We start from the raw sequence: 26,915 nt of genomic DNA, 5'->3' as shown, positions 1-26,915 counted from the left end.
AATTTGCAGAGTCCATCGAACATGATTTTTGTATTTTGGTTTCATGCTCTGTATTGTGCAGATCATTAAATCCTGCAGAAACATTCTAATGCTTGCACCTGGCCCACACCCTGCCCTGCAATGTTGAGTTCTCCAAGAGTGGTGTTTATAATGGGATGGTATTTATAATGGGATGGCATTTATAATGGGATTAATTTGTTGTTCTATGAATTAAACTTTGAAAACCACAGAAGGATCAGCTTATTTTTCAATGGATGCACAGAATTTTCTATTCTTTTCAACCTCATGGGCAATGGAGAGAAATGTGGAAAAATACACCAAAAATGAAAAAAAAATCAAAGTCTTGACTTTGAGAAGAAAAATTCCACGTTGCATTTGAAATGGCAAGTTCAGAATCATGCTAATAATGTCAACCTTATTACCCTGTATTCATGTCTCATTATTAGTCCAACTTGCCTCATTTCTACGCAGCTGAAAATGTGTTGCTGGAAAAGCGCAGCAGGTCAGGCAGCATCCAGGGAACAGGAGAATCGACGTTTCGGGCATAAGCCCTTCTTCAGGAAAGCCATTCCTGAAGAAGGGCTTATGCCCGAAATGTCGATTCTCCTGTTCCCTGGATGCTGCCTGACCTGCTGTGCTTTTCCAGCAACACATTTTCAGCTCTGATCTCCAGCATCTGCAGACCTCACTTTCTCCTCATTTCTACGCAGCTTCAAATTCTTTCCTACTTGTCCTAAAGTTCAATCCCCAGTGCAGAAATGTGTTCAGCAGCTGGCAGCAGTTTGCTATTTGCTTCTTTAGACCTTCATGCAAATCTGTCATCATCACAACATCCCTTCATGCTCCATCGACACTATACTCTTCCACCCTCCCTCTAACAAGATGGTGTGACAAGACAACCACCTGATGAAGGAGCAGCACTCTGAAAGCTAGTGCTTTCAAATAAACCTGTTGAACTATAATCTGGTGTTGTGTTATTTTTAACTTTGTACACCCCAGGTCAACACTAGTATCTCCAAATCTAACAAGATGGGGTTGGCAAACCACCAGGCTCATCACTTCAGCCTGCCTGCTTTTGGGTCAATACAGCACTTCAGGACTTCAAATTAACCTCAAGGACACTTTACGCAGTGCATATTTCTGCAAGATCATTTTGTGAGCAGGAATGCGTGTATCATGTGCAGCAACACAAGATGGATCTTATAGCTCTTTACTTCATTTCTTAGGAATTAATCACATTTCATTTAGTTGGAAGCTGCCAGCCTTGGGCTTGCAAATGGGAATGGGCTTAAGTGTATAGATAGAATCAGGCAGCTTGACATGGTTTGGAGGATTGGACATGTTTTGCCTTACAGCACTGTGCTATGTAAGTATCACATACAGCATGTACCAGCAGTTTACACAGCAAACACACTGTATGCACTTCAACCAAATAGTACTGCGTGAAACTCAGAGGAGATCAGTCCTTAATGAGGTTTAGAGGGACTTTAGTCAGTCAATGGGTACTGCTGCAATCAGTCAGTGGGATTTTGCCATTCCAGTTCTGACCATGGTCAAGTAAGGCACCTGGTTGTACCAGAGGATCTGTGTCCTTGGATTCCAGGAATTGGGCCATAGTCAGTCATGCAAATTAATTGAAATCAGTTTGGGGGTTACAGGTACATGAATTAGGGTGCTGTGAAGATATCAATCCAGTGAATTGACTAATCTTTTTCTTCAATGAGACAAAAGGATGGATTGAGTATGATGATAGTGGACAGAAAAACAGTTAGTGATGATGAAGGCAGAGAAGAGGTGGTGAGGTTTCCCCAGTGAGTGAGTAGGAAATGCAGAAGGCAGAAGGATGAGTTTTTTGGGAGCATGAGGTGGGAGATGGCCACTGAGTAGACATAATGCATGCAATAGTGTGAGTTGTAGTTCATAAGTCATGATTGTATGTGTGTGCACTGGCAGAGTTAGAGTGAATAATGGCCCTGTGAGTATGAGGTAGTAGAAATGCAATAGTGCATTTCCCCATGCAGAAGACAGAAATCATTATTATTCTTCCTTCAAAGCTGTGTTTCACTCGGGAAACTGCACATACCCAGGCTTGTTATCTCAGTCCATGCTGATGTGCCCGATAACCTTGTCTCCCTTGTACTGCTGTCCTCTCTGTCATCTTGTCCACTGAACCTCAAACTGAGCAGCTAAATCCTTGGAGATGATGGTGCAGGACCACAGTATGAAGTGCAGTTCCTGGCTTGCATCATCTGAAGTGTTGTGCAACTGGACTTTAATTATGATGTCAGTGACGGTAACATTGTAAAATCCCAGTGGTGTTGAGAACCTTTACTTCTCCTGCCACATGATCAGTTGCAGCATTAATGAGATAACAATCAGAGAATTACATACAAAAGGTTGAGATGGATCATTGTGCCAAGAATCTCATGTAATGAGCTACTTTCCCTACAATTGGGAAAATATAGTTCTGAGTCATGAATTGAATGGTACCAATCCTCAACTTAGGCATTCACCTATATAGCACATCTGGGTTGACAATATTGTATTGACACTATTGACTTTTCTGCCATTGTAAATATTTTGGAATGAATACCTCAAACTATTGATCTTTAAATGGTGAAGATTTGTGGCTTTTTAAGCATGACCTAATTAATTTATTGAAAGATTTTCTTCAAGTTCCCAGTGGAGTAACAAATGTTAGACAAATTGCTGTCCAAAGATCAGTTAATCTATACATGTCCCATCAATTAATTATCCAGCTTTGTTTCCAAGCATTTTGTCATGTAAAATCACCAGGAGAAGACGTTTTCTATCGGAAGTCATCACTAACTTCCTTAGTGATTTCATATGAACATATTCAGTGAGATGTATATTTAAAAATAAATAATACATGAAATTTGAAGTTTGAAGAAAGTGACTCTTAATCAAGAACTTGGAAGGAAATTTACAACATGGGAAGGTGGTGACATCATAATAACATGACTGGATGACTGGACTAGTAAACCAGAATGCTAGACCACTGCTCCGGGATATGGGTTTGAATCCCCACCATGAAAGATGGTGAGATTTGAATTTAAGAAATATCAGGAATAGAAAAATTATACAATGGTGATCATGTAGTGATAGTCAGCTGTTATAAACACCCATTTGATTCACTAATGTCCTTCCTTGCGGGAAGATACTGTAGCCCTTACCTGGTGTGATCAGCATGTGACTCCAGATGTGTAGCAAAGCAGTTGACTGTTCACAGCCCTTTGGTCAATTAGGGATGAACAATTAATTGAAGGCTTAGCCAGTGAAGCACAAATCCCATGAACAAAAAAAAATCTCTTCTTAGGAAAAAGGCGAGGAATATTGCACCCATTATTTGCTACAATATAACTTGCATAAATCTGACAGTATTGTCTAACTTTAAATTCCACATTGACTAAGTAGCATTAAGTTTATTGCAGTTGGAGGACAGTATCTCGATTCTATAAAATGGTACATATGAATATAAATTCCAGTACAAGCTATTCCAGGAATTGAGTGAATTTAAAACCCCCCAGTACTAACCCTTTAACTGCCAAATACTCATTTTTGTTGGTTTCATTTACTAAGAGGTGGATCCTGAACACATTCTCATTTTTGAGTGCACATTAATACTGTTAATGTAACCCAAATATTGTTCTTGTTCAAAAGTTATTTAAGCATTTTTGCTTAATTCTATTTCTATCCAGATTCTTACATGACTCTACTTATGAAGACTTTTCTCCTCAAAATAATACTAACTGCTTTTGCACTGAGCAAATTCCATATAATCACTCCAGAAAAGAAAGTACCTGCTCATCTCATGTCAAAGTTATAGAATTTTTAACCTTATGCATGAATCCTCAGTTTTAGTGCTGTTTACTTTAGCATTTGATTTATTTTTAATTGCTGTTTCTTTTCAGCTCATTTTCTTTCCCATCTCCTCTACAGTCTTTATAAAGCTCCCTAGACAATTGTTCTGTGGAACTCTAACAAAGTAGAGTCTTTAGAAAAATTAACTTTGTTTCTTTCTTCACAGATGCTACCAGCACATTTTGGTTTTATCTTGCCTTAACATCCCTTTTGAAAGATGTAATCTCCGATAATGCAGTAAACTGAAGTGTCAGCTGAGAATTTGTGCTAACATCTCTGGATAACCTATTTGCTCCACCCTCCCCTTCAAACTATCACGATCACCCCACAGTCTACACCTGCATCAACCTACTGCCTATTTAGCGACCTCCCCCCACCTCACTCCCACCAACCTATTTATCTCTCAGCCACTTCGCCCCCCACTCCCCGTCACATCCTGATGAACGGCCTATGCCTGAAACGTCGATTCTCCTGCTCCTTGGATGCTGCCTGAGCTGCTGTGCTTTTCCAGCAGCACACTCTCAACTCTGATCACCAGCATCTGCATTCCTCACTTTCTCCTAGTCTCTGGATAATCTCCTAACTCAGGTGTGAGTTAGTGTTGAACACTTTTACGTTTGTTGAGTAGACTTCTACCTCTTGATGGCGAAGACCTGAACAGTCTCAATTTTGTTGACCTATGTCATGTTATATTTGGATGGCCTATTGCTACTTCAGTTCCATATGAAGTGAAGGGAAAAGAAGTGTTGCATCAGGTCATTTAGATCCTTCTTTTAGTACAATTTTTGGATCCTATGTCTAACTTAATTACCAATTTCTTATACTTAGATCACAAAAAAATTAGGAATGATACAATATTTTTTGACTAATACAATTTATGAAATGCTGATGTAGCAAACAAACATGATACCTATCTGGATCTGGTTTCATTATAACACCCTTCTGATCCTATAACTGGAAACAAAGCTTCTCTAAGAAAAAATATCAAGGATATAAGAAAACCTTATTAAGTTTCCGCTAATAGACAAGAAAAATGTTATGCTTCTATATTGCCTGCCCCCTCTTTGTGTTAGATCATTTATTTGTATAGCCTGAAATCTTTCTTAAAATCCCCAAATCATTCTTTCCAATTCTGTAGACAGGAACATTCCTGTTGGAAAATTCAGTTGTAAATATAGTAATAGTATTATAATAATTTGAAATTATACCATGTTATATAGTTCAGGTAATAACAAGGCTATTGACTTTTATAATTATTATGGATTAACATTAACATAGGGTGGTGTGGTGGCTCAGTAGTTAGCACTGCTGCCTCACAGCTCCAGGGACCCGGGTTAGATTCCAGCCTCGGTCGATTGTCTGCGTGGAGTTTGCACATTCTCCCCGTATCTGCGTGGGTTACCTCTGGGTGCTCACGTTTCCTCCCACAATCCAAAAGATGTGCAGGTCAGGTCAGGTGAATTGAACATGCTAAATTGCCCCTCGTGTTTGGTGCATTAGTCAGGGGTAAATTCAGGGTAAGGGAATGAGTGGGTTACTATTCGGAGGGGCGGTGTGGATTTGTTAGGCCGAAGGGCCTGCTTCCATACTGTAGGGAATCTAATCCAAAAAAAAGTTCCACCATTCAAACATTACTACTATAAAATGTGAAGTTCAAAAAGTTCCTGACTGATTTGCTCTGCTCCTATGGAAGCCATGCCACATCAATACTTTATCCAGAGATTCAGGGAGAATATGACATTGTGGTATGTATCCACTAGATACCCAATACACACACTACAAGAAAGCGTTTGTTTGTGATTTCAAATTTAAATGGAGGTTTCACTTCTCTGCATTTGATTATGTTCAATTACACATTCTAACTCTTAGAATGTCATAGAAAGGATTCTTCAAACTGATTGGTGAAAGAGACATGCAGTTGTTTGCCCTGCTTTATACACATCCAATATTTCCTTTAGAGGACACTTAGATGATTTTCTAATTACTTCACATTACCACACTTAATTCATTTGACAGCTGCAAGCCTAATGAGAGGTTAGCATCATTCATTCTCCGTGCCGATATTGCTTTATTATGAGTGAAAGATTCGCCTTCTATTTTTATCTTTTTGCAGGAGATTATGTTGTGATGTCTGTGTACTTCGATCTTAGCAGACGAATGGGCTACTTCACTATCCAGACCTATATCCCTTGCACATTGACGGTTGTTTTATCCTGGGTATCATTTTGGATCAATAAGGATGCAGTACCAGCCAGAACATCATTAGGTAATTACATCATATGAACTATATTGCTTTCTGACAAAACAATAACAGTTTTCACCTCTTCTAATTGTTCCTTTAAAAATAAATATACAGGGGAGGAATTATTGTATGTTGCACTGCTTCTCATTACACTGTATCATGTTTATTCTGTGCAGGCAGGCTATGCCACAGATCAATACTTGCACAATGCTTCATTAATGTCAATGAAGAAGAATAGTACATATCCATGCAGTGCATATGTGGAGACTCATGACTGAACATTTATTTATAATGTATAAGAATAACATAGCTATTTAGGCAGTTCTGAACAATTACAACAAATGCATTAAACTCTGAATATTGGCCACTATTTTAAATGTATAATATGCAAAGGCAGTAAAGATCAAAATCAAATGAATTGTGGATGCTGTAAATCAGAAACAAAAATAGAAATTGCTGGAAATGCTCAAGTAGGTCTGGCAGCGTCTGTGGAGAGAAATCAGAGTTAATGTTTCAGGTCAAGTGACTCTACCTCACCAAAGGAAGTGTATTTTTCAGTACTAAGCTTTAATTTCAGGAGTAAAATTTCATGGCACAGCAATCTAACATATGATAATTGTGTGATTTTTCTCTGATTCTTGTCAATCACCTGTGATTTTCTTTTACCTATTCAGGAGGATTTGGGTGTTGCTGACTGTGCCAACATTAATTGTCCATCCCTTATTGCTGATAGATAAAGTGATGGTGAACTGCCTTATACTGCAGTCTTTGTGGTATAGGCACAGTGACTATGCTGATATGAGGGAAGGAAATTCCAAGGTTTGGATCCAGTGACACGGAAGGAATTGCAATGTAGTTCCACGTCAGAATGGTATATGATTTGCAGGGGAACTTAAAACTGGTGATATATTTGATGCCCTCCGAGGTGATAGAGGTCACAGGTTTTGAAGGTACTATCTAAGGAGCTTTGGTGATTCATGGGAGTGCATCTTGTATATAAATGCTACAATGCATTTATTATGGAGGGAATGAATGTTGAAGGTGTTAGATGTGGAACCAATCCATGAGGCTGCTTTATCCTGAATGATGTCAAGCTTCTTGAGTTATTGCAACTGCAAGTGTGATATGTTCTGTCACACTCCTGACTCAAGCCTTGCTGATGGTGGATAGGTTTGAGGATTCAGTAGTTGAGTTACTAGTCACAGAACTAAAAGCCTTTGACTTGCTTTTGTCGCCACAATGTTTATATGGCTGGTCCAGTTTCTGGCCAACGGTAACACATCCAAGGTTTCTGTTGAGGCCATGCTCATGGGTAACAAACTTGGCTATCAGCCTCTGCTCAGCGACTCTGCTTTGTTGCATATCCTGAAGTCAGCCTTGGAGGACAGTCACCTGAAGATCTGAGGCCAAATGTCCCTGAATGCTGAAGTGTTCCCTGACTGGAAGGGGACATCCCTGTCTGGCGATTATTGTGTGGTATCTATTCATTCACTGTCACAGTGTTTGCTCGGTCTCGCCATGGGCATCCTTCCCTGCAGCATATGAGATAAACAACTTTGGCCGAGTCATATGAGTACCTGCCGCGAAGATGGTGGGCAGTGTCCCCACGTGTATCCATGTCGACACTCTGACTTGTCTTACATGATTGCCATGACAGGGTTGTACAGTGTTGTGGTCAATATTGTCCTGATGTCTGGGTAGTTAGCTGCGAACAATGGTTTGTTTAAAGTTTGGTGGATGTTCAAAGGTGAGAAGTGGAGGCATAAGGAAGGTCTTGGCGAGGTGGTCATCCTCATCGATAATGTGTTGCAGGCTGTGAAGAACATGATGTAGTTTCTCCACTCCCAGGAAGTACTGGGCAATGAAGGGTCCCTATCTGTTGCATCCCTTGTCTGTCTCCTGAGGAAGTCATTACAATTTCTCGCTGTGGCACGTCGGAACTGGCAATCGATGAGTTGAGCATATAATGCTCAACTCATCGATCTCCAGTTCCAACATGCCATAGTGTGAGCCTTCCTTTATTCAACAGTGCTGAATACCCTGGTTCACTTGGCTGCAGCTCTTTGAGCTTGTGTCTCTGATTATGTTGGTGTTGGGATTTCCTTCATCTTCTCCTCTTTCCCTCCACCTTTACCACAGCAAAACTCGTGCAGCTACTGGATTAAGTTACTCAAACACCTGGCACGAAAGTACGGATCTGTGAAGAAATATCAGGACAGCAATGTTTGTTTTCTGTTTGAAATCCTGACACAGTCAGGTTATCGTATGGGTTTTGACAGGCTTCTCAGAGGTTGACCACAGACCTGCCCGACAGCCACATTTGCGTGGTGAAATGCATCCTCCAGAACCCATGCCTGGATTTCCACTTTCTCATCTGCCATTTACAAGATCTTTGTAGCCTTGTTCTTTACATTGTTTTGTGCATGGAAAACAATCAGTTCAATCAGATTCTTGCTGCTCTTCATTGTTTCCTGAAGTACAGCCCTACAACCTTGGAATCTATAGCTTACATAACAATTTTATCACTATGTCTTTAGCATTCAGACACATCGGCTGTGAATGCGCCTGTGTAGCTGCATGTGAAATACTTCCTTACCCCTTGCCCCCATCCACCAACCATCAAAACCACTATTTGTGATTCCTAAATGCCATTCTTCTCAGAGTTAAATGATTCATGGCATGTGGATGGGCTGTTATGGTTAGGAGTTGATGGATCCAATTCATCTTTATTTTGTACTGAATGCTCCCTTTCAGGTTTAGGCCTTAACCAAGCACGTGGTATTTTTCAATTTCCATGTCAATTCCCTCTGTTGTTTGTGCAGGAACAAGTGCAAACAGGTCTCAGTTTGTACTGTGCGTGCTCTGCATGGCCATTTTATATTAGGCGATTTTGCAGAAAGGTAGTGCTTGTTAAATTTTCACATGATTTGTTCATACTCTCCACTTCTTTTCTACAGCACACTTTGCTTCCCCATCACTTCTTTCTTGCATTCATTCTGTCCTTTTTCAATATCCTTCTGTGATTATCAGACCTTTCACCACCTACTTGACATTCCTGCTCTTCTCCTTAATTCCACAGCCGTCCAGATCTCCATACCCAGCCTTAGCCTCACACTGAGTCATTATCAAAATTACCTGCTCATTCTGCCTCTCCAGTGCCTTAATGCCCTTGTGTTCCAAACTCTAAATATTCAGGGACCATTTTTCCTTATCCTGATCACAATGGCTCTCCCCCTACATCCCAGTTGCCTTCTTTCATTTTCCTGGCCCCTTCCAGCACCTCTCACAATGTGGACATTCAGCTCCATTCCATATCATTTGTTCGTACCTAACCAACCAATTTCTGAACCTTTTGACTGAAGGTCCCTTCGACTTAAACGCTGTCTGATCTGGTCAGATTTGCTAGTGTCAGCCTGTGTGGCAACTGGCTTTCTGGAAGAAGGCAGCCAGTGGTGGTTGATAGAAAATATTCAGTTTGAAGTAGTTACTAGTGGTGTGCCACAAGGATCTGTTTTGGGACCACTGCTGTTTGTCATTTTTATAAATGACTTAGATGCAGGCATAGGTGGATAGATTAGTAAATTTGCAGATGACACTAAAGTCGGTGGATTAGTGGACAGTTTGGAAGTGTGTTACAGATTGCATGGGGACTTGGATAAACTGCAGAAACAGGCTGAGAGGTGGCAAATGGAGTTCAATGCAGCTAAATATGAGGTGATGCACTTTGAGAGGAATAACAGGAAGGCAGAGTACTGGATCAATGGAAAGATTCTTGGTTGTGTGGATGTGCAGAGGGATCTTGGAGTCCATGAGCATAGATCCCTGAAAGTTGCCACCCAGGTGGATAGTGCTGTTAAGAAGGCGTACGGTTTGTTAGGTTTCATTGGCAGAGAGATTGAGTTCCGGAACTGCAATATCATGCTGCAACTATACAAAACACTGATGCGGCCACACTTGGAATATTGTGTACAGTCTGGTCGCTCCATTACAGAAAGGATGTGGAAGTATTGGAAAAAGTGCAGAGGAGATTTACCAGGATGTTGCCTGGTCTGGAGGGAAGGTCTTATGAGGAAAGGCTGAGAGACTTGGGTCTGTTCTCATTGGAAAGAAGAAGGCTAAGGGGAGATTTGATAGAGACATACAAGGTGATCAGAGGATTAAATAGGGTAGACAGTGAAAGGCTTTTTCCTAGGATGATGATGTCAGCTTGTACGAGAGGGCATAACTACAAATTGAGGGGTGATGGATTTAAGACAGATGTCAGAGGCAACTTCTTTACGCAGAGTGTGGTAAGGACGTGGAAAGCCCTACCTGCTAAGGAAGTCAACTCAGCCACATTAGGGAGATTTAAACAATCCTTAGATAAGCACATGAATGATATTGGGATAGTGTAGGTGGTCGAGCTGAGAACATTTCACAGGTCGGCGCAACATCGAGGGCCCAAGGGCCTGTTCTGCACTGTACTGTTCTATGTTCTATTCTGTTTTCTATCATGGGCAAATTAACTGGGTCAGGCTTCACCCTTGATACAGTAAGCATTTAACAATGAGAAAGATCAAATACCATATAAACTGGCCCTGGTAGACCTCACTTTTTATACTGTGTAATTGTTCGTGCGAAGAAATGACTTGGTGATGAAATATCCATATTAGTCAAGAAGTTTGAACTGTCTGCAGTTTGGAAGGAGAAGCGAACCCTACCAAGCGCATGCCTCATGTACGTAGTCAGGCTTGTGAATACATGCTTCCCATTTTGACCTTACAGCATTGTGCTCGTCAACATAACTCCAACAGGTTCGAGTGTTACTTAATATTCATGGATGCTATTTTATGCAAAAGAGGCTGCTCACTGTGAAAAGGCTGATCCACCCGAAAGAATCCAAAAACATAACAGCAAAACTTTAACTTGCTGTGGAAAATATTGTCGGCTACCCAATTAAACTCCCCTACCCACTTTTGGAAAGACTCAGGGCAGACCCTTCATTTTTATGATGCTATAGAACTGAAGAGGAATACAATATGATTCGGTTTGAATCAGATTTTTAGTTTTAATGTGGGGTAGAAATGGGTAGTTACATTTCCCCCTCAGCTAGTCATTTTTATTATGATATACTCATATTTCTGCAAATCGTCTGTCAGTATAACCCGGTATATGAATTTCTTTGCTGATTTGTTACCAAGCATATAGGTCATATGTTACAAAGCCTGGCAGAATATATTGAACATCATATCACTCCGTTTGCAAAAGCAAAATGCTGACTGTACTCATGCAGCCCACACTTACAAAGTTCTCAATGCAGTGTCCAAAATTAGAATCATTCTGCAATGGACAATATTTGTTGGACAATCCTAAGTGTGCAAAGAAATATGCTGACAAATCAATTTGGGGTTGTCAGTTTTTCTCAGTACGACACACTTACATGTATTGGAAGTGGCACATGTTTATATTATTATGTAGGGCCCTGTTCTTTGCAGATAGAATGTATTTGTACACACGCTGCGCCTGATTCAGCACAAAGAAAAAGCTTAGAGGCATTTGCTATTTCAAATTTCAAGGTAATTCCTTGACCAATCTAAGTCAAACTGCCTGATTTAAATTTTAAACAAAATTTGGCAGTTAACTGTCAATGATAATTCTATTTTGTTCTCATTGGACCATATTTCCGCGATTAAAACTGATTGCTCAAGTTATTAAATTTCACCAAATAAACGCAAACTTTCTAATTAAGAAGGTATCCATAAACATGTGATTTTTACTGCGGATTTGGAGACTGTGTTGATACAGTACAGAGTTGGGCCTACCGACCTCAGAGACAGAGTGTAAGCAGTCACAGGGGCAATGAATCACATTCTGGCCTCTTCCTTAATGACAGAAATTGGGTTGGTTGGAAATAGGGGCAGAACTAATATGTCCTGATCCCACACATTATTTTAATTTAGTCCATGGACTCAGGAAAATTGTGCCCTGAAAATCTGGCCCTAAGCACTTGCATTTTGAGTGGTTTCTCAACTTGTCATGCAAGCCTCAAAAGTTTATGTACGTACACAAGTCCCCATCTCGCTGCAACCCCTGTAAAATGGCACGATTTTGTTTATGTCATCATCATATTTTATGAAATACATTATGACTTCATTATGGTTGGCAGAGGTTTTCTTTTTAATGTATAAACTTGAAATCATGCCCTGTCCAATCAGGTTTAAGTTATTAATATATCGAAATTGCAGTGTTCCTAGTACCAACACTCGGAAAACATCTTTTTGGTTTGCACTCATCTGAAAAGTACCAAATCACCACTAATCTCTGCCCTCAACCCTTCAGCTAATTTCATACTCATACTGCTTCTATCCCTTTAATTCTAAAAGCTTTTGTTTAACAAGTCTATTGTGTAGTAATTTGTCAAACATCTTTTGAACATCTATAAATACATTACTCAAACTACCATTATCATGTTATTTCCATTACTTCATCTAAGAACTAAATCAAGTCAACTAAACTAAAGTGGCTTTTAACACATTCATGATGACTTTCACTTATTATGACATACTTTTCCAAGTGCTAAATATTTTCCTCCCTGGATTTTTGTCTCCAGTGATTTTTTCACTGATGTTAAGTTCACTGGCCCGTAGTTGCTAAGTTTATTCCTCACTTCATTTTTTTTGGAAGAAAAGAGTAGCACTTCTAGTTCTCTGGTTCTAAGGCACCAACCCACATTTGAAGGAAAATTGGAAGGTTCCATTCAATAACCTGTAAGCATCCCATCTGGAGCAGGTGATGATTTTATTTTGTATTGTGCACTTAATCATATTTTTTCATTTATTTTTAACATTGCTACTTTGTCCTTCTTTCCTGTTACATTAACAACCTCTTCCCCTCTACTCAAATCAAATACAAAGTACTCATTGCTGCTATGCCATCACCCTTAAGTTTTTTCCACTATGAATTCTTCCGTATGTTTCCTAGTTAGTTTCGCCTTTTCACTATCCTTTTGCTATTATGCATTTGCACAATACGTTTAAGTATCCTTTTTATATTAGCCTTAAATGTATTCTCATTTTGTCTTCTTCACACTTCCATTTTCTTTCAAAGATCATCTCTGTATTTTCTAGTTAAATATTTTTGATGCTTGATTGCCCATTGTCTTTTTCGATTACTACTTAAAACTGTTCACTGTTCCCCTAAAATTTGATCCATTTGCCCCACTTTGTTCCTCATAACTAGTCTTGTCACTCTTTTCTTCCTCATTGCATTGATCAAATAAGGTTTTCCTGTAAACATTTCAAAATTTCCATGCCTTTTTTTCTTGTTATTCTAACAATCCTGTTAATCTTTTGGAAATTGAAGTCCCCGATTATATATTTGTTGCATCTTTCTGTAACTTGGTCACAACTTTCCTTACCTATCTCATTCTCACTACATAGTTGCTTTTAGTAAAAGCCTCTGATAGTGAGTGGCTAGCACTATTTAATTGCACCCTGTACCACTTAAATGGTAGGAGTTTTAAACAAAAATATCTGGGCTATAGTTTGATCATATAAGGAAGCAAGTCCAAGAATTTTCATTGTACCGTAGGTCTGAGATCAATAAAGAAAAAGATGCTGTCAACATGAGTCCATTCATCTTCAAATTACACGTCCTTTCAACTGCACCACAAACTCTCAATCTGTGTTCAATTTACTGAATCCCCATCACCTACCTACCAACAATCTCTTTCAATCACCATTCAATCCTAACATTAATGGCTTTACTTTACCCTGACACAATTAACACTGCTACAAGCCTTGAAAGTACAACTCAACCAGGCATCTTATAGGACACTAATACCCTTATTCATTCAACAGAAAATGGTCCATGCCAAGGCAGAGGGGAAAGAACTAGTGGAAAACAAGTGTAGGAGACAATGCTGCCCACAATGGGATGGGCCATCACTGAGGCTGTGGCCACTGGTGGTGACCAATGATCAGGATTTGTGCGTATCTACTCCTCATCTCATTCAATTTTCTGTCTTTCTACAATTTCTTCTGATTCACAAGCTGCAGATGGCTTCAATCAACACTTCTCTCTTTCTCCTGTCTCGTCACTGCGCAAACCTTTGTCTCTTTTCATTTTCAGGCACCCAAGTAAGGGATCTTTTCTAGTCAGTAGAGTAAAATGATGAAGATAGTAAGGATGAAAAAATAGCATCATTTGATCTTATTCTTGTAGTTGCTAACTTTGACACTGACATGGCATAACTGGAGGTTAGGACAGAAGAGGATCTACACTTGAGACTACACGAGTACAGGATCCGTGGTCATGGGCAAGAGTAGCAATATTTTTAGCTTGCTGAACTTTGAGGTCATACACCAGCTCTGCTTCAAGTGGCAGTTTCAATGGACCAGGCTACAGAAGAAGGCAGATGTATGTAATTAACAGTTCTATCAAAGATTTGAGAGCAACAATGGAAGCTCATAATGTTGCCTTGTATTATGTTACTACAATCATAGGTGTGGATATCCTGTTAAGAGGAATCTACAGAATAACATAGCAATCCATCAATGTGATCCCTAACAGATCAGTAAGATGGTTTACAGATCACTTGAGGAAAGTGACAGTGGCAGTGTGGAGCATGAACCTACAATCTTTTCTCAGCCTGTGAAATTCCTGTCACATCCCAAGTATCCCTACTGTTGCCTGTTGTCTAGCCAGCTTGAGCAATCTACCACAGCCAAGGAATGGTGGCACAGCCTTTGAGGCCCCAAACTGCTTAAGGTCAACATGTAAAACAATTTGCAGTCTCCTCAACTGCAGGTCAACAACCTTCTATAATCATGTATTATGGGCAGCTGAAGCATATGGTGGAAGTACTTATTTTTATACACATTTTATCAAGATTAAATTTCAAATTTAGATTTTACTCTGCACTTCCTTGATGATGTTCATTGTTTTCATTGTGACAAAGAGGATAATATGATGATTAGAGAATAAATGTGAAGAGCATAGGGTTGTTGGTGAATGGTGAACTGTGATAGAAGATATGGATATGCCATAATCATTATTTGATCCACTACAACTAATGCAGATAGAAGCTGTTTAGCATTATAGCCTACTTCGCCTCTGTGTGTAAATTGGGATATGACTTTCAAAACTGCACTACTGGAATCAGAGCAGTATTGTATTGCTGATGAACAATGTAACCTGCCTGCTCTGCAGATGCAAATAGTCATTTAGTTCAAATCTGCAAACTCTTTAACCAAGGCAGCGTCCACCACACTTCTCATCCAAAATGTGCACCATTTTTTAAGCACATAGTGCCTAAAGCCACATGCCACAGAGGTAACCTACTTTTCCATTTTTTGATTGTCAGTTATGTCATAACTGACTTGTACATGTTCATAGACGACCTCATTTTGTGATGCCCTGAATTATCCAGATGTACTGATTGTGAGATAGGTACCATTTACCATCATTACAATTGTGAAATTGCATTTACATGTGCACAGTTGAACACAGAAATCCAGAAGCTGCTGAACAATGATATTCTGTTACTCTGAAAAATAAACTGTTGAAGTCCCCCACAGATGGAAATCACTTAGAAATGTCTGACTGTGAACTTTTCTTATGCTCTAATATCAATGTTAAAACTTATGGTATTGTCAATGACATGTAACTGGGAATTAATGCTGTACCAGATCATAACTACTTCTAAAGAACCATTATATTTGTCTGTCAAACTTTACCATTATGACAAAAATTCCATAGGGCGTGCATACAATTAAAAATGTATTTTTAAAGTTTGTTTAGAATATTTCTGCTCTCTGTCTATGTATGCCATGATTGTTATTGCTCTCTGCAAATTTTATAAAATATGAGAAATAAGTCTACACTACTTAGTGGTTTGCTGTCTGTGAGAATTCATAAGCTTCATGTTGTTTACTGACATTACTATTGTTGGATGGCTGGAGCACTCCTGGCTTGATGCCAGAGCCCAATTCATACCAGGAAAGATAATCCATTCCTCAGGGATCATTAAACCTTTGCCAGTCACTTTCTTTGAAACAGCAGCAAGGGCTGTTACTTTGCCACAAAATCCCAGTGCATTTGAAGGAGTGAAAATTCACTTGCACAAATAACAGCAGTGAGTGTATCAAATGTTTCACAGGATTGAAATTATTTGCTCAGTGAGATAACTATTCAAAATAAAAATGATGGAGTGTATTTAAGTCAAGTTCCATTGCTAACATGCCATTTATATGTAATAAAGGTAATGCTAATACAAACATGAAAGACATAAATGCATGGAAGGTTTCATTGTCTACTTCTCTTCTATGTGTTATAGTGTCAAATAAAAGTTAAAGGAGGTTGCTCACATATTTTCATGATCTTACTTTCATTGCAGGCATAACAACTGTCCTGACTATGACAACACTGAGCACGATTGCACGTAAATCCCTCCCCAAGGTTTCCTATGTGACTGCTATGGACCTGTTTGTGTCTGTTTGCTTTATCTTTGTGTTTGCTGCGCTGATTGAATATGGGACCTTGCATTATTTTGTCAGTAACAGAAAGCCCAGTAAAGACAAAGACAAGAAGAAGAAGAATCGCGTATGTACTCTTATCACAATAGCATCCTTAGATATGGTTATTGATGTTTGAAGTTGGAAAGGTCATAAAAGTCAGCACCACAATTGGTGATGGGTACAGAAGCACTTTTTCAAAAGCTTTGTCAGAGTGTTTTGCTGTAACACTGACTCCTTCAAAGATTGTAATGCTACTCTTTGTTTTAAATAGATAAATGTGCTGAAGTATAGCATGCGTTTGAAATAAATACTTCCCTTGGGTGTAAACATTGCACTTTTTTGCCTTCATGAGCTGTTCCACATTTTCCACTTAGAATGGAAGTAGAGTCCATTTTGCCAAATGTGGTCACTTGATTAAATGTTTTATCCTTTTTGAGATATTACTGATTTAACTGTATATCATTATGAAGGAATGGAAAGCACACATTCTGAAATTTGCTGCCATAACATCCCTCTTATATTTTTTGCCTACATACCTAACACACCTACCATTAGAGCTTGATCAGTTTTTACAATCTTTGACCTAAGAATTAACCAATGTACCTGTTCGATGATCATTATTACCAAATAATGCTGTGTAATCATACCATCTGACTTTTCAATTAAGATTTAAGGAGAATTTCTTGTGCACCATATAAATAATAAGATGCATTTTGTGGAGCTGTTATTCTCTGCAGCAGACATTCAAATCCAAATGCCTCTATGAAGTCCATCACTGGGATATGACAGGTTATTCAACATAGATCTGTTTCCTGTCCTATAAATGAATTTATTGCTACTTATTGATTTTGATTTCTCTCTACACTTCCTTCAAATGTATTTCAATTGCATTGTGATAATGATATATCCCCTTAAGTTTTCATTAAATATTTTTATTCTGTTCTGTTTCTTAAAAAAAGCTTCTTCGGATGTTTTCGTCAAAGGTACTTTATATTTATTTTTCCAATGAACATAGATAATTAGTTTTTTGTTTATTTCTAGTTTGTTTCCAGTTTGAAAATATCCCTTTTTTTTAACCAAAGGTATCTATTTCTGTCAGTATGCTGATGTTATTAATATCACAAGGAAAATGTACCTTTATCTTTTGAGATGGGTTCAATATATTTGGATGTTATTTGATTGCTTCTTGTCACCACAAGGTGTGATGGAATACTCTGCACTTACCTAGATGGATACTGTTCAACAACATTCAAGTTTAACACAACCCATGACAAAACAGATCACTTGATTGGCATCCTATTCACCACCTTCCATGTTCACTCCCTTCACCATCAATGCATCAATCAAATGCAGTGTGTACCGTCTAAAACGTGTACTGCAATAACTCTCAGTGGCACACCCAGCAGCACCTTACAAACCTACAATCTGTACCTTCGTAAGGGATCAGGACAGCAGGTGCATGGGAACACCACAACCTGCAAATTTCCCTCAAGTCTCCTGACATGGAACAACATCACTATTCCTTCACTATCACTGCTCCTAATTGCCGGAGCAACCTCTTTCTCAGAAATATGGGTGCACCTACATTCCAAGCACTGCAACAGTTCAAGGTGGCAGCTCACTACAACCTTCTTTAAGGGAATTAAAGATGGTCAATAAATGCTGGTTCAAGCAAAGCCCTCACCCCAAGATTGAAGACAAAGTAGCACTTTAAAAGTAATGAACTTAGAACACTTTGAGACATCCTAACACAATGAAGGATGCTACATATCCAGGTTTGCTCACTGTGAGTCATGTCTTTGAATCCTTCCATTACAAAATATTTACAATATAGAAACTTTGGCCCAACACATTATTGCTACTTTTGAGCAGTCGTTTACACTTACAAGTAACTACACAGTGAGAAATGAATGGTTTTGAGAGATGGAATCATGTTCAGTAGCAGTGATAAACATATAATCATAAAGAGATAGGAAAAATAATTGCAGAAAAGAATAAATTTGTATATTTTTATGACACTATCCATGACCAGATAGCTGTGCTTGGGTTGGAAAACATATTACATAGGCAGTCTGCCTTGTTTTGCCAGCTATAAGAAGTTATGCAACAGAGCCACACATCAACTAGGCAAAGAATTAACTATCAAATACTGACTACAAAATTCCTAGACCCTGACCAGCTTTTGTACTCACAGTATTTATATAGCTGTTTTTGGTTCAGTCACCTTTTGGTCAATCCTAACTACCAGGGCATTGTTAATGGGGGATTCAGCAATGACAAAATCATTTAATGTCAAGGCTAGATTCTCTTCTTTTGGAGGATTCTCTGCTGTTGCCTGGCACATGTGTAGCATGAATATTATTTGCCAGTTAATTTCTCAATTACGTCCGAGCACCAGTTGCTTGTTAATTGAAGAATACTTATACAATATCAATACAATGTTAATAATCGTTTTGTGAAAGACATGACAGGCCATGTGTAACTTTTGTGTTATTTTGCAACTGTTTCAACTCTGACTTTAACTGGGAGATATGAGCTATTAAAATAGCCTAAGATAAGATAAGAGACATTTTTAACTATATAGCAAAAATTACGTAAAGTAAGATGACATGCTTGGTACATGTAATTTCAATTAAAAGTATTCTGTAAAAATATTTCTAACAGAGAGCACCATAATGGTAGAAATAAATCTATTACCTTCTCCATTTTAAGTGCAGTGGAAAGATTATATGTCTCATTGTTGGGAATGTTTTATTTGTAAATATTATAAATAGTTACTTTATAATGGAGTCTTAGGTTTGCTTTTTTTTTGCCTGATGCATTCCTACTGTCAATGTTTTTGCCTCCAAAATCCAATGCGAATCAATATACAATTCATTATGTTGCTACACACAGCCAGTGGAATCGGCATTGTATACATTCTAAATCTTTACAGCCTTTTAAATGCTAATCACATGTGTTCTTCTAGTGAGCAGCGTTCAATGAAGTTCCTATTTCCTTTAATTTTACCAATATCTCTTAAGACTTTTGATGCAAAATACCCATTCTCCTTTGATGTGTTCTAAACTGGATGTAGATAAGAAATTTGTAAAATGTTTCGAAGGCAACAAATCCAACATATAAACCAATCAGACAAAGTGGCACTTTTGTGACCCTGTTCAATATGTTACATAATACAATAGTAGGCTAATATCTCCATCATGAATTCACTTCATGTTAAACAGCAGAATTGAAGAAGTAATCACAAAGCTCTTTGTTTTAGGCATTACGATCCAGTGTCTAAAATCAAAATACATATGGAACTAATTCATTTCAAAATTACTTAAGTCCATTAGCTAATTTATTAAGATGCTATATAAATAGTTATAAATTAGATTCAAGATTGAAACAAATATTCAAGAGATTCAAGAAATAAATAATACTGTTCAGATGTATTATGTGAGGTTCTTGCTCAGTCCTATCCTAACCATTGTTAATGCACCAGATTTTGATTAAATTCCAGTTCATGAATCCCGATTTCATCACTTTCAGAAGTTAGAGAGAATTGCTATTTATGAATTTCTTCCATCATTTGGAAAATCCTGTCAATGTTGTCCAACTCAATCAGTATAATAAGCAATTGAATGATTGTCCACATTGATATGATTGCACATATTCTGTCAGAAAATGTGCTTAGTTATATTTGATCCCATTTATCAAGAAAAGTTTTAACAATGCATTATCATAAACCAATAACACTTAAAGATGTTTTCTTCAACTTTGCATACTTCTGTAGACTGAATTTTATCAATCCTTAATCTCTAATATTCAAAAGTAGTTACTTACTTTCCTTTTCTGCTCTGAATCATCTAATCAAATCATTCACTTCACAGAACAAGTTCATTGCCATAGTATCTTAATTGTGACATGGTGCCAGATCTTAGAATTTGAAAAATGTAACATGTTAAAAAATCTCCACTAAGGCCATCTTCTAGAGACAATTGCTGTTGCCTCACAGTATAGATTTTCAGCTTCACTACCTGGGTGATAATCTCCTGGAATAGGTCATTCATTTTTATATACCCACCTCTTCCCCCCTACCCTTTAATTTTCTGCCCATTTAAAGCAAAAAAGAAAATTTGTGGAATAAACTTTTAAACTTTCTATATAATAGCATTACAAAGAACAGTCCATTATAGAAACCACATGATATAGACATGTGAAAGCCACAGTCTTTTCTAAATGGCAATTGACAGGGTTTTTAGTGTAACTATTTACAAGTCATGCAAAGAAAAGACATTCTACAGATTCAAGCACTAGATCTGTATTATCCAACATCACAGTATCTTTACCCCAAGAATACATGTTAATTCTGCTTGAAAAGGGGTCAAGATATACAGTAGTAAATTCACCCAAGTTCTTTTACAGTACCACATTTCTCTATTTACGTGAGCATTACCCATAGTGCCCCCATCCCCCTCTTTGGGTTGAGGCAATAATTTTCACCAGTATTCTCAGCTCTCTGGAGGATCTACAGGATGTATAGTCTCCCTTGTTATTGTTTGGTAGGGCAAACACATGTGTAGCGTACAATAGCTGTCTCTGTAGACAAGAACTTCTCTGGAACTGTATCAGAAAGTAAGAGTGCATAACAGTATGGTCTGCAGACTGGATAACCAGTTCATTTAATTCTGTCTGTGCTCTGAAGCTTTTTGCTATTTGCTAGATATTATCCTGAAATTGCAGGTGATTTCCATTCCTAACAAGGATTGTTCTTCTCAATGATAGTTTTCTGCAAAGTTTAAAAAAAATTGTGTTGTCTTTTTCAAGATTTTGTCCCTTCTCTGTAAATCTCCAGAGCACATTTATTGACCATAGCATAATATATTCTTGAGATAGTATTATTCAGTTATTTTCAAGCTTACTGTGCTCATATCAGTTGCATAAGAACACTGGCTACTTCTGTAAATAATTTTCAGAAATATGTTGCAGACATTTGTTTTGAGTTGCAGACATTTGTTTTGAGTTATGTAACTACTAGCAACTGGTGTTTAGGTCAGTATCTGGATTAATGGTGCTGGAAGAGCACAGCAGTTCAGGCAGCATCCGAGGAGCAGTAAAATTGATGTTTCGGGCAAAAGCCCTTCATCAGGAATACAGGCAGAGAGCCTGAAGGGTGAAGAGATAAGTGAGAGGAGGGTGAGGGTGGGAAGAAAGTAGCATAGAGTACAATAGGTGAGGGGGGAGGGGATGAAGGTGATAGGTCGGGGGAGGGAGGTGGAGTGGATAAGTGGAAAAGAAGATAGGCAGGTAGGCAGGGCTCTCCATCTTTCAGGCTCTCTGCCTGTATTCCTGATGAAGGGCTTTTGCCCGAAACGTCGATTTTACTGCTCCTCGGATGCTGCCTGAACTGTTTAGGTTAGTAGCCTCTTTAAAAGATATTTAAACTATTTCAAACCTGAGTTATGTTTAGTGGTTCAAGCTCCTTTTAATGCTTAATATTAAAGCTGGTCCAGGGCAGTCTTCAGATGTGAAAGCTTTGAAGGTCAAATGGGTTTGATCCAATTTGGAGTAAAGGACCTCATCTTTCCCTGAGCCTTTTATCAACTGTATATAATTGTTGATGATTCAATTCGAGGACTTGGAGCTTTCCTGTAAATACATCAAGTTTGCATTGTGCTCTGAATATCTTTGTAAAGACACTTGATATAAGGTTGGTGACTGTTACTGCAGCAGGCCCATCCTATACCCTCACTGAAGCTTCAATATTCTTCACAATGGAGCTGTGAAATTCTTCCTTGCATCACTGAAGATCTTATTCTTAATCCATAAGCCATACTACGCTGTTGCAGTGGGCATTATTGACTGTAGAACGTTTAAAGTTTCACTTGCTTCTATTGATAATTGCTCTCGTATAAAGTTTTGCCCCTGCTTCCCTTTAGTGTTCTGACCTTTTATCAAAGGGAGAAATTTCTGTTTAAATCCACGTTGGTTGTTGCTGCACCTTTATTTCTCCTTTCTTCAAGAAAACAAAGCAATGATTCTGCTCAAAAGAGGCAGCAGGGACTTTGAAACAGTGCTACCCAGATGCAAGAGAACAGGTCTAAGCCTTCACTAAATGACAATCTGAGTGTCTGTGGTTATCTCTTGAAAGGGCAAAATAACGTCCAGAAATACCATTAGCAGCTCGTCACACCTCCCCCTCCCCAATCATTTCAAGCATCTCTTTTGATAAGCTGAAGCTCAGCATTACCTTTTCGCAATCCTCAGGCTAGATGCCTGCAGTGGAGAGAAATTCCTGGTTTGCTGAACCATCTTCAGCAACTCTGGCACTTGATACACATGCAGTTCCATTTAAAGTAAAGAACAATAGTGGTTAGGAATAACATTCAGGATGACCGGCTTCACATTGTTGCAAAGGGTGGCATGCACCAGCTAGTTTACTGTTATTTTAAAATCTCTAGTATTACAAAGTTGAGTGGAGAAGTTGGATGTTTTCTTTAACCATGACCAAGACATCAAAAGAATCAATATATCTGCCCTTGTGCCAATTTAAGGTAAATTTTGTTGTCACTTACCTTTCATGTATATTTACTAGAATATGTTCTGCAGGTCAATGAAATTAATGAAGTTGAAATCTTGCAGTGGACCTGCCATATCCCCTAGGAAGAGTTCCTCTTACCCTTCTGTGTTCTGTACTGTGATAGGCAGGCTCGCAATGTATAGTGATCTGTATTTAACTCTGCGCTGTTGCTGCAGCTGTAACCTAGGATCACTCCCTTTGCACTATGCAATCCTCCATAACACTGGCTGCGTTGAATTCTCACCAATAGTTCATTCATGGTGTTGACAGCACACTGTTTCTTCACATGTTTACCATTAGTAGATTCTCTGAGCGCTTGTTTCTTCCCCTTCCCTCTTAAGGAGTTTTTGAATTTCTGGGAAGTCTTTACTCACTGTGCCAAATTGAATTTTTTGTTTCTTTTACTTGTTGCTTCATGTAGATTTTGTGACTCCATGGTTCAGTACCTAGGTGGGCTTTGTGGGCCATCACTTGCTGGTCCCTATTACGACCGAGCTCCTGTTCAGGTGTTCCTCCCACTTCTGGAATCAAATCGCTTGACTGGCCTCATGGTTTACCCATTACACTACTGTTGGTGGAATTCACTTCGGTCTTTTCTCACATCCTGGCTCTAGTTCAATAATTCTGATCACTGTTAGCCACCAAGTAGAAATATGAAGTTCATAATATCAGAGAAAGTGAGAACTGTAGATGTTGGAGATGAGTGTCGAAATGTGTAGCACTGGAAAAACACAGCAGGCCAGTCAGCATCCAAGGAGCGGGAGAGTCGAAGTAATAAAGCCTTTAGAGCTCACTAAGACTCTCCCGCTCCTTGGATGCTGCCTGGCCTGCTGTGTTTTTCCAGTGCTACACTTTTCGACACTCATCTCCAACATCTACATTCTCACTTTCTCCGATATTATGAACTTCATATTTCTACTTGGTGGCTCACAGTGATCAGAATTATTGAACTAGAGCCAGGATGTGAGAAAAGACTGAAGTGAATTCCACCAACAGTAGTGTAATGGTAAACCATGAGGCCAGCCAAGCCATTTGATTCCAGAAGTGGAATCCTACCTCAACTCTATTTTCTTTTCTTACCTTGTCCAGTCCCTCTTCACTTACATCAACAATTCAACGGTTTTTAAATTTTCAGTTTGCAGGCACCAGCCATCACCTGTTTACCATGCTAGGCAATCCCTTTATGCATCCACACCCCCCCCCCCCCTCCCCCCCTCCCCCATCAGGATGATCTTAGGTGATCTTAGGACTTTCTGCTTCTTTCTGGATTTGTCTTTACTTCAACACAAGGAATTCCAGTCTGTAACAAAAGTACGAAAGAAAACCACCTTTTAAAATTGCTACTTGTCACCTCTTGGACAAGCATAAAAAAGTGGATCATCCTTGATATAACAACAATATACTAATGGTCTTTACAGCTAAAAGTAGTGCTTTTAAACCAGGGGAAATCAAATAAAGGAGATATGCTCTTGCTTCCAAAACTCCAAAAAAATTATGTATGGAAATTCATGTACAAATATCAATCAGAAATAATTTAGAATAATTAAATGCTAATTGTCTTTTATGCATAAAAGTTTGGACACTTATTTAGTGAATGGACTTCCTCGAAAATGATGAATGTTCCTACAAATAAAAAAAATATTCTGGTGTCTATTGAATCATTCTCTAATCTGTCCCTCACAGTGAATTTGCTTTTTCCAGCTGATTAACCAGACGTTATCAAAAATATCAATCAGATCAGATAAATCTACAACTTCCAAAACATCTTGAATTTTTATTCTTTTATAATCTTTGTATACCCTTGTCTATGTGGAGTTTGCACATTCTCCCCATGTCTGCATGGGTTTCCACTGGGTGCTCCAGTTTCCTTCCACAGTTCAAAGATGTGCAGGTTAGGTGGATTGGCCATGCTAAGTTGCCTATAGTGCCCAGGGATGTGCAAACTCGGTGGGTGGGTCTGGGTGGGATTCTCCTTGAGGGCCGGTGTGGACTTGATGGACCAAATAACCTGCTTCCACACTGTAGGGATCCCATGATTCTATAATAGGAATGATCTTTTTTAAAATTAATTGATTTTATAGTACTCCATTGTAATTTTAGGTTAAACTACTCTTGACTACTTCAGCTTTTTGATTATTAACCATGTCTGAAATCAGTAATCAATTCTATAAGTAAGAACATTCCTAAAAGACATCCATTACAGGGGAAAGTAAGAAAGCTATTTTTATAAACTTGAGTTGTGAGATACTATAATGAATTGTGTAAAATGTCAGTATTACTGCAAAATTGATTAAAATCCATTTGGGAAGATTCCAAGCTTCTCTTTTATTTCAAATGTAATTGCATACTATTTAATTTTCCCAATAAGGCATATTCTGGGTGCTTATTTCCCAGTAGACTATGTTACGTGCAAATCAATCACACTGTGCATGTAGGGAAACCAGGTATCACTATGAAACTTAAACCTTTTCCCTGTTGAATGTCAAGAAAGTGCAGATAATGAAAAACTCCTTGTCCTTTGCGAAAAGGACATTGATAACCTATTTAATACAGCTGAGAGCTGCAGTCAGATCTGTGACTGGTATCCCCTGTGGCAGATTGAAAGGATCCATTTATACAAAACAGATATCACTAATGACTTGAGCATCGATATGCCATAATTTCAGTTTTGTTGGCAGATCGAAGATCTATAGTTCGGATGTGGTTAAATGGAACATGAATCCTAATCAATTATGTTACCCGGCTATGACTTCATTACTTAAATTAGTCCCCTTCTTCTCTGGAACAGTAAGCTTTTCCTTGTTTAAGATTGTGAGAGACAGAAATATGTGAAGGATCTAGATAAAACGTCTCAGACCGTGTCTTCAGAATCCTTAAGGGGGAGGGTGTGCAGCCAGAAGTCGTGGTACACATTGGCACCAACGACATAGGTAGGAAGAGGGGTGGGGAGGTCATTCAAGAGCTCAAGGAGTTAGGCTAGAAGCTAAAAGCTAGGACAGACAGAGTCGTCATCTCTGGGTTGTTGCTGGTGCCACGTGACAGTGAGGCAAAGAATAGGGAGAGAGTGCAGTTGAACACGTGGCTGCAAGGCTGGTGTAGGAGGGAGGGCTTCAAATATTTGGACAATTGGACTGCATTCTGGGGAAGGTGGGACCTGTACAAACAGGACGGGGTGCACCTGAACCAGAAGGGCACCAATATCCTGGAGGGTAGGTTTGCTAGCACTCTTCGGGGGGATTTAAACTAGTTTGGCAGGGGGATGGGATCCGGACTTGTAGTCCAGCAAGTAAGCTAGCAGTGTGTCAGGATGCCCAAGACTGTAGGGAGGCTGTGGAGAAGGTAGCACTGACAGGGACTACTAGCGGACACAGAGATGGGCTCAAGTGCGTATACTTCAACGCAAGGAGTATCAGAAACAAGGTGGGTGAACTTAAGGCGTGGATCGGTACCTGGGACTACGATGTTGTGGCCATCACGGAAACGTGGATAGACAGGAATGGTTGTTGGAGGTTCCTGGTTACAGATGTTTCAGTAAGATTAGGGAGGGTGGGAAAAAAGGAGGGGGAGTGGCATTGCTAATTAGAAATGGTATAACGGCTGCAGAAAGGAAGTTTGAGGGGGATCTGCCTCTGGAGGTAGTATGGGCTGAAGCCAGAAATAGGAAAGGTGCAGTCACCTTGTTGGGTATTTACTATAGGCCCCCCAATAGCAACAGAGATGTGGAGAAACAGAT

General features: G+C 38.9%; 1 protein-coding gene across 4 annotated transcripts in view; it reads left to right on the top strand.

Moving 5' to 3' along the window:
* Window positions 1-26,915, top strand: part of LOC122556555 (gamma-aminobutyric acid receptor subunit gamma-2-like) — a 133,700-nt gene that overhangs the window by 101,980 nt on the left and 4,805 nt on the right. For 3 of the 4 annotated variants that reach the window (XM_043703347.1, XM_043703343.1, XM_043703346.1), the window contains 3 exons: window positions 5,996-6,148; window positions 16,500-16,705; window positions 17,580-17,603. In XM_043703347.1, the coding sequence (XP_043559282.1) occupies window positions 5,996-6,148; window positions 16,500-16,705; window positions 17,580-17,603 (383 nt within the window). The remainder of the gene's footprint in view (window positions 1-5,995; window positions 6,149-16,499; window positions 16,706-17,579; window positions 17,604-26,915) is intronic. The other variant, XM_043703348.1, reaches the window with a different exon arrangement.

This window comes from Chiloscyllium plagiosum, chromosome 14, assembly GCF_004010195.1.
Source record: "Chiloscyllium plagiosum isolate BGI_BamShark_2017 chromosome 14, ASM401019v2, whole genome shotgun sequence".
NCBI classification, from domain to species: domain Eukaryota; kingdom Metazoa; phylum Chordata; class Chondrichthyes; order Orectolobiformes; family Hemiscylliidae; genus Chiloscyllium; species Chiloscyllium plagiosum.
This window is presented reverse-complemented; position numbering and strand designations above follow the sequence as displayed.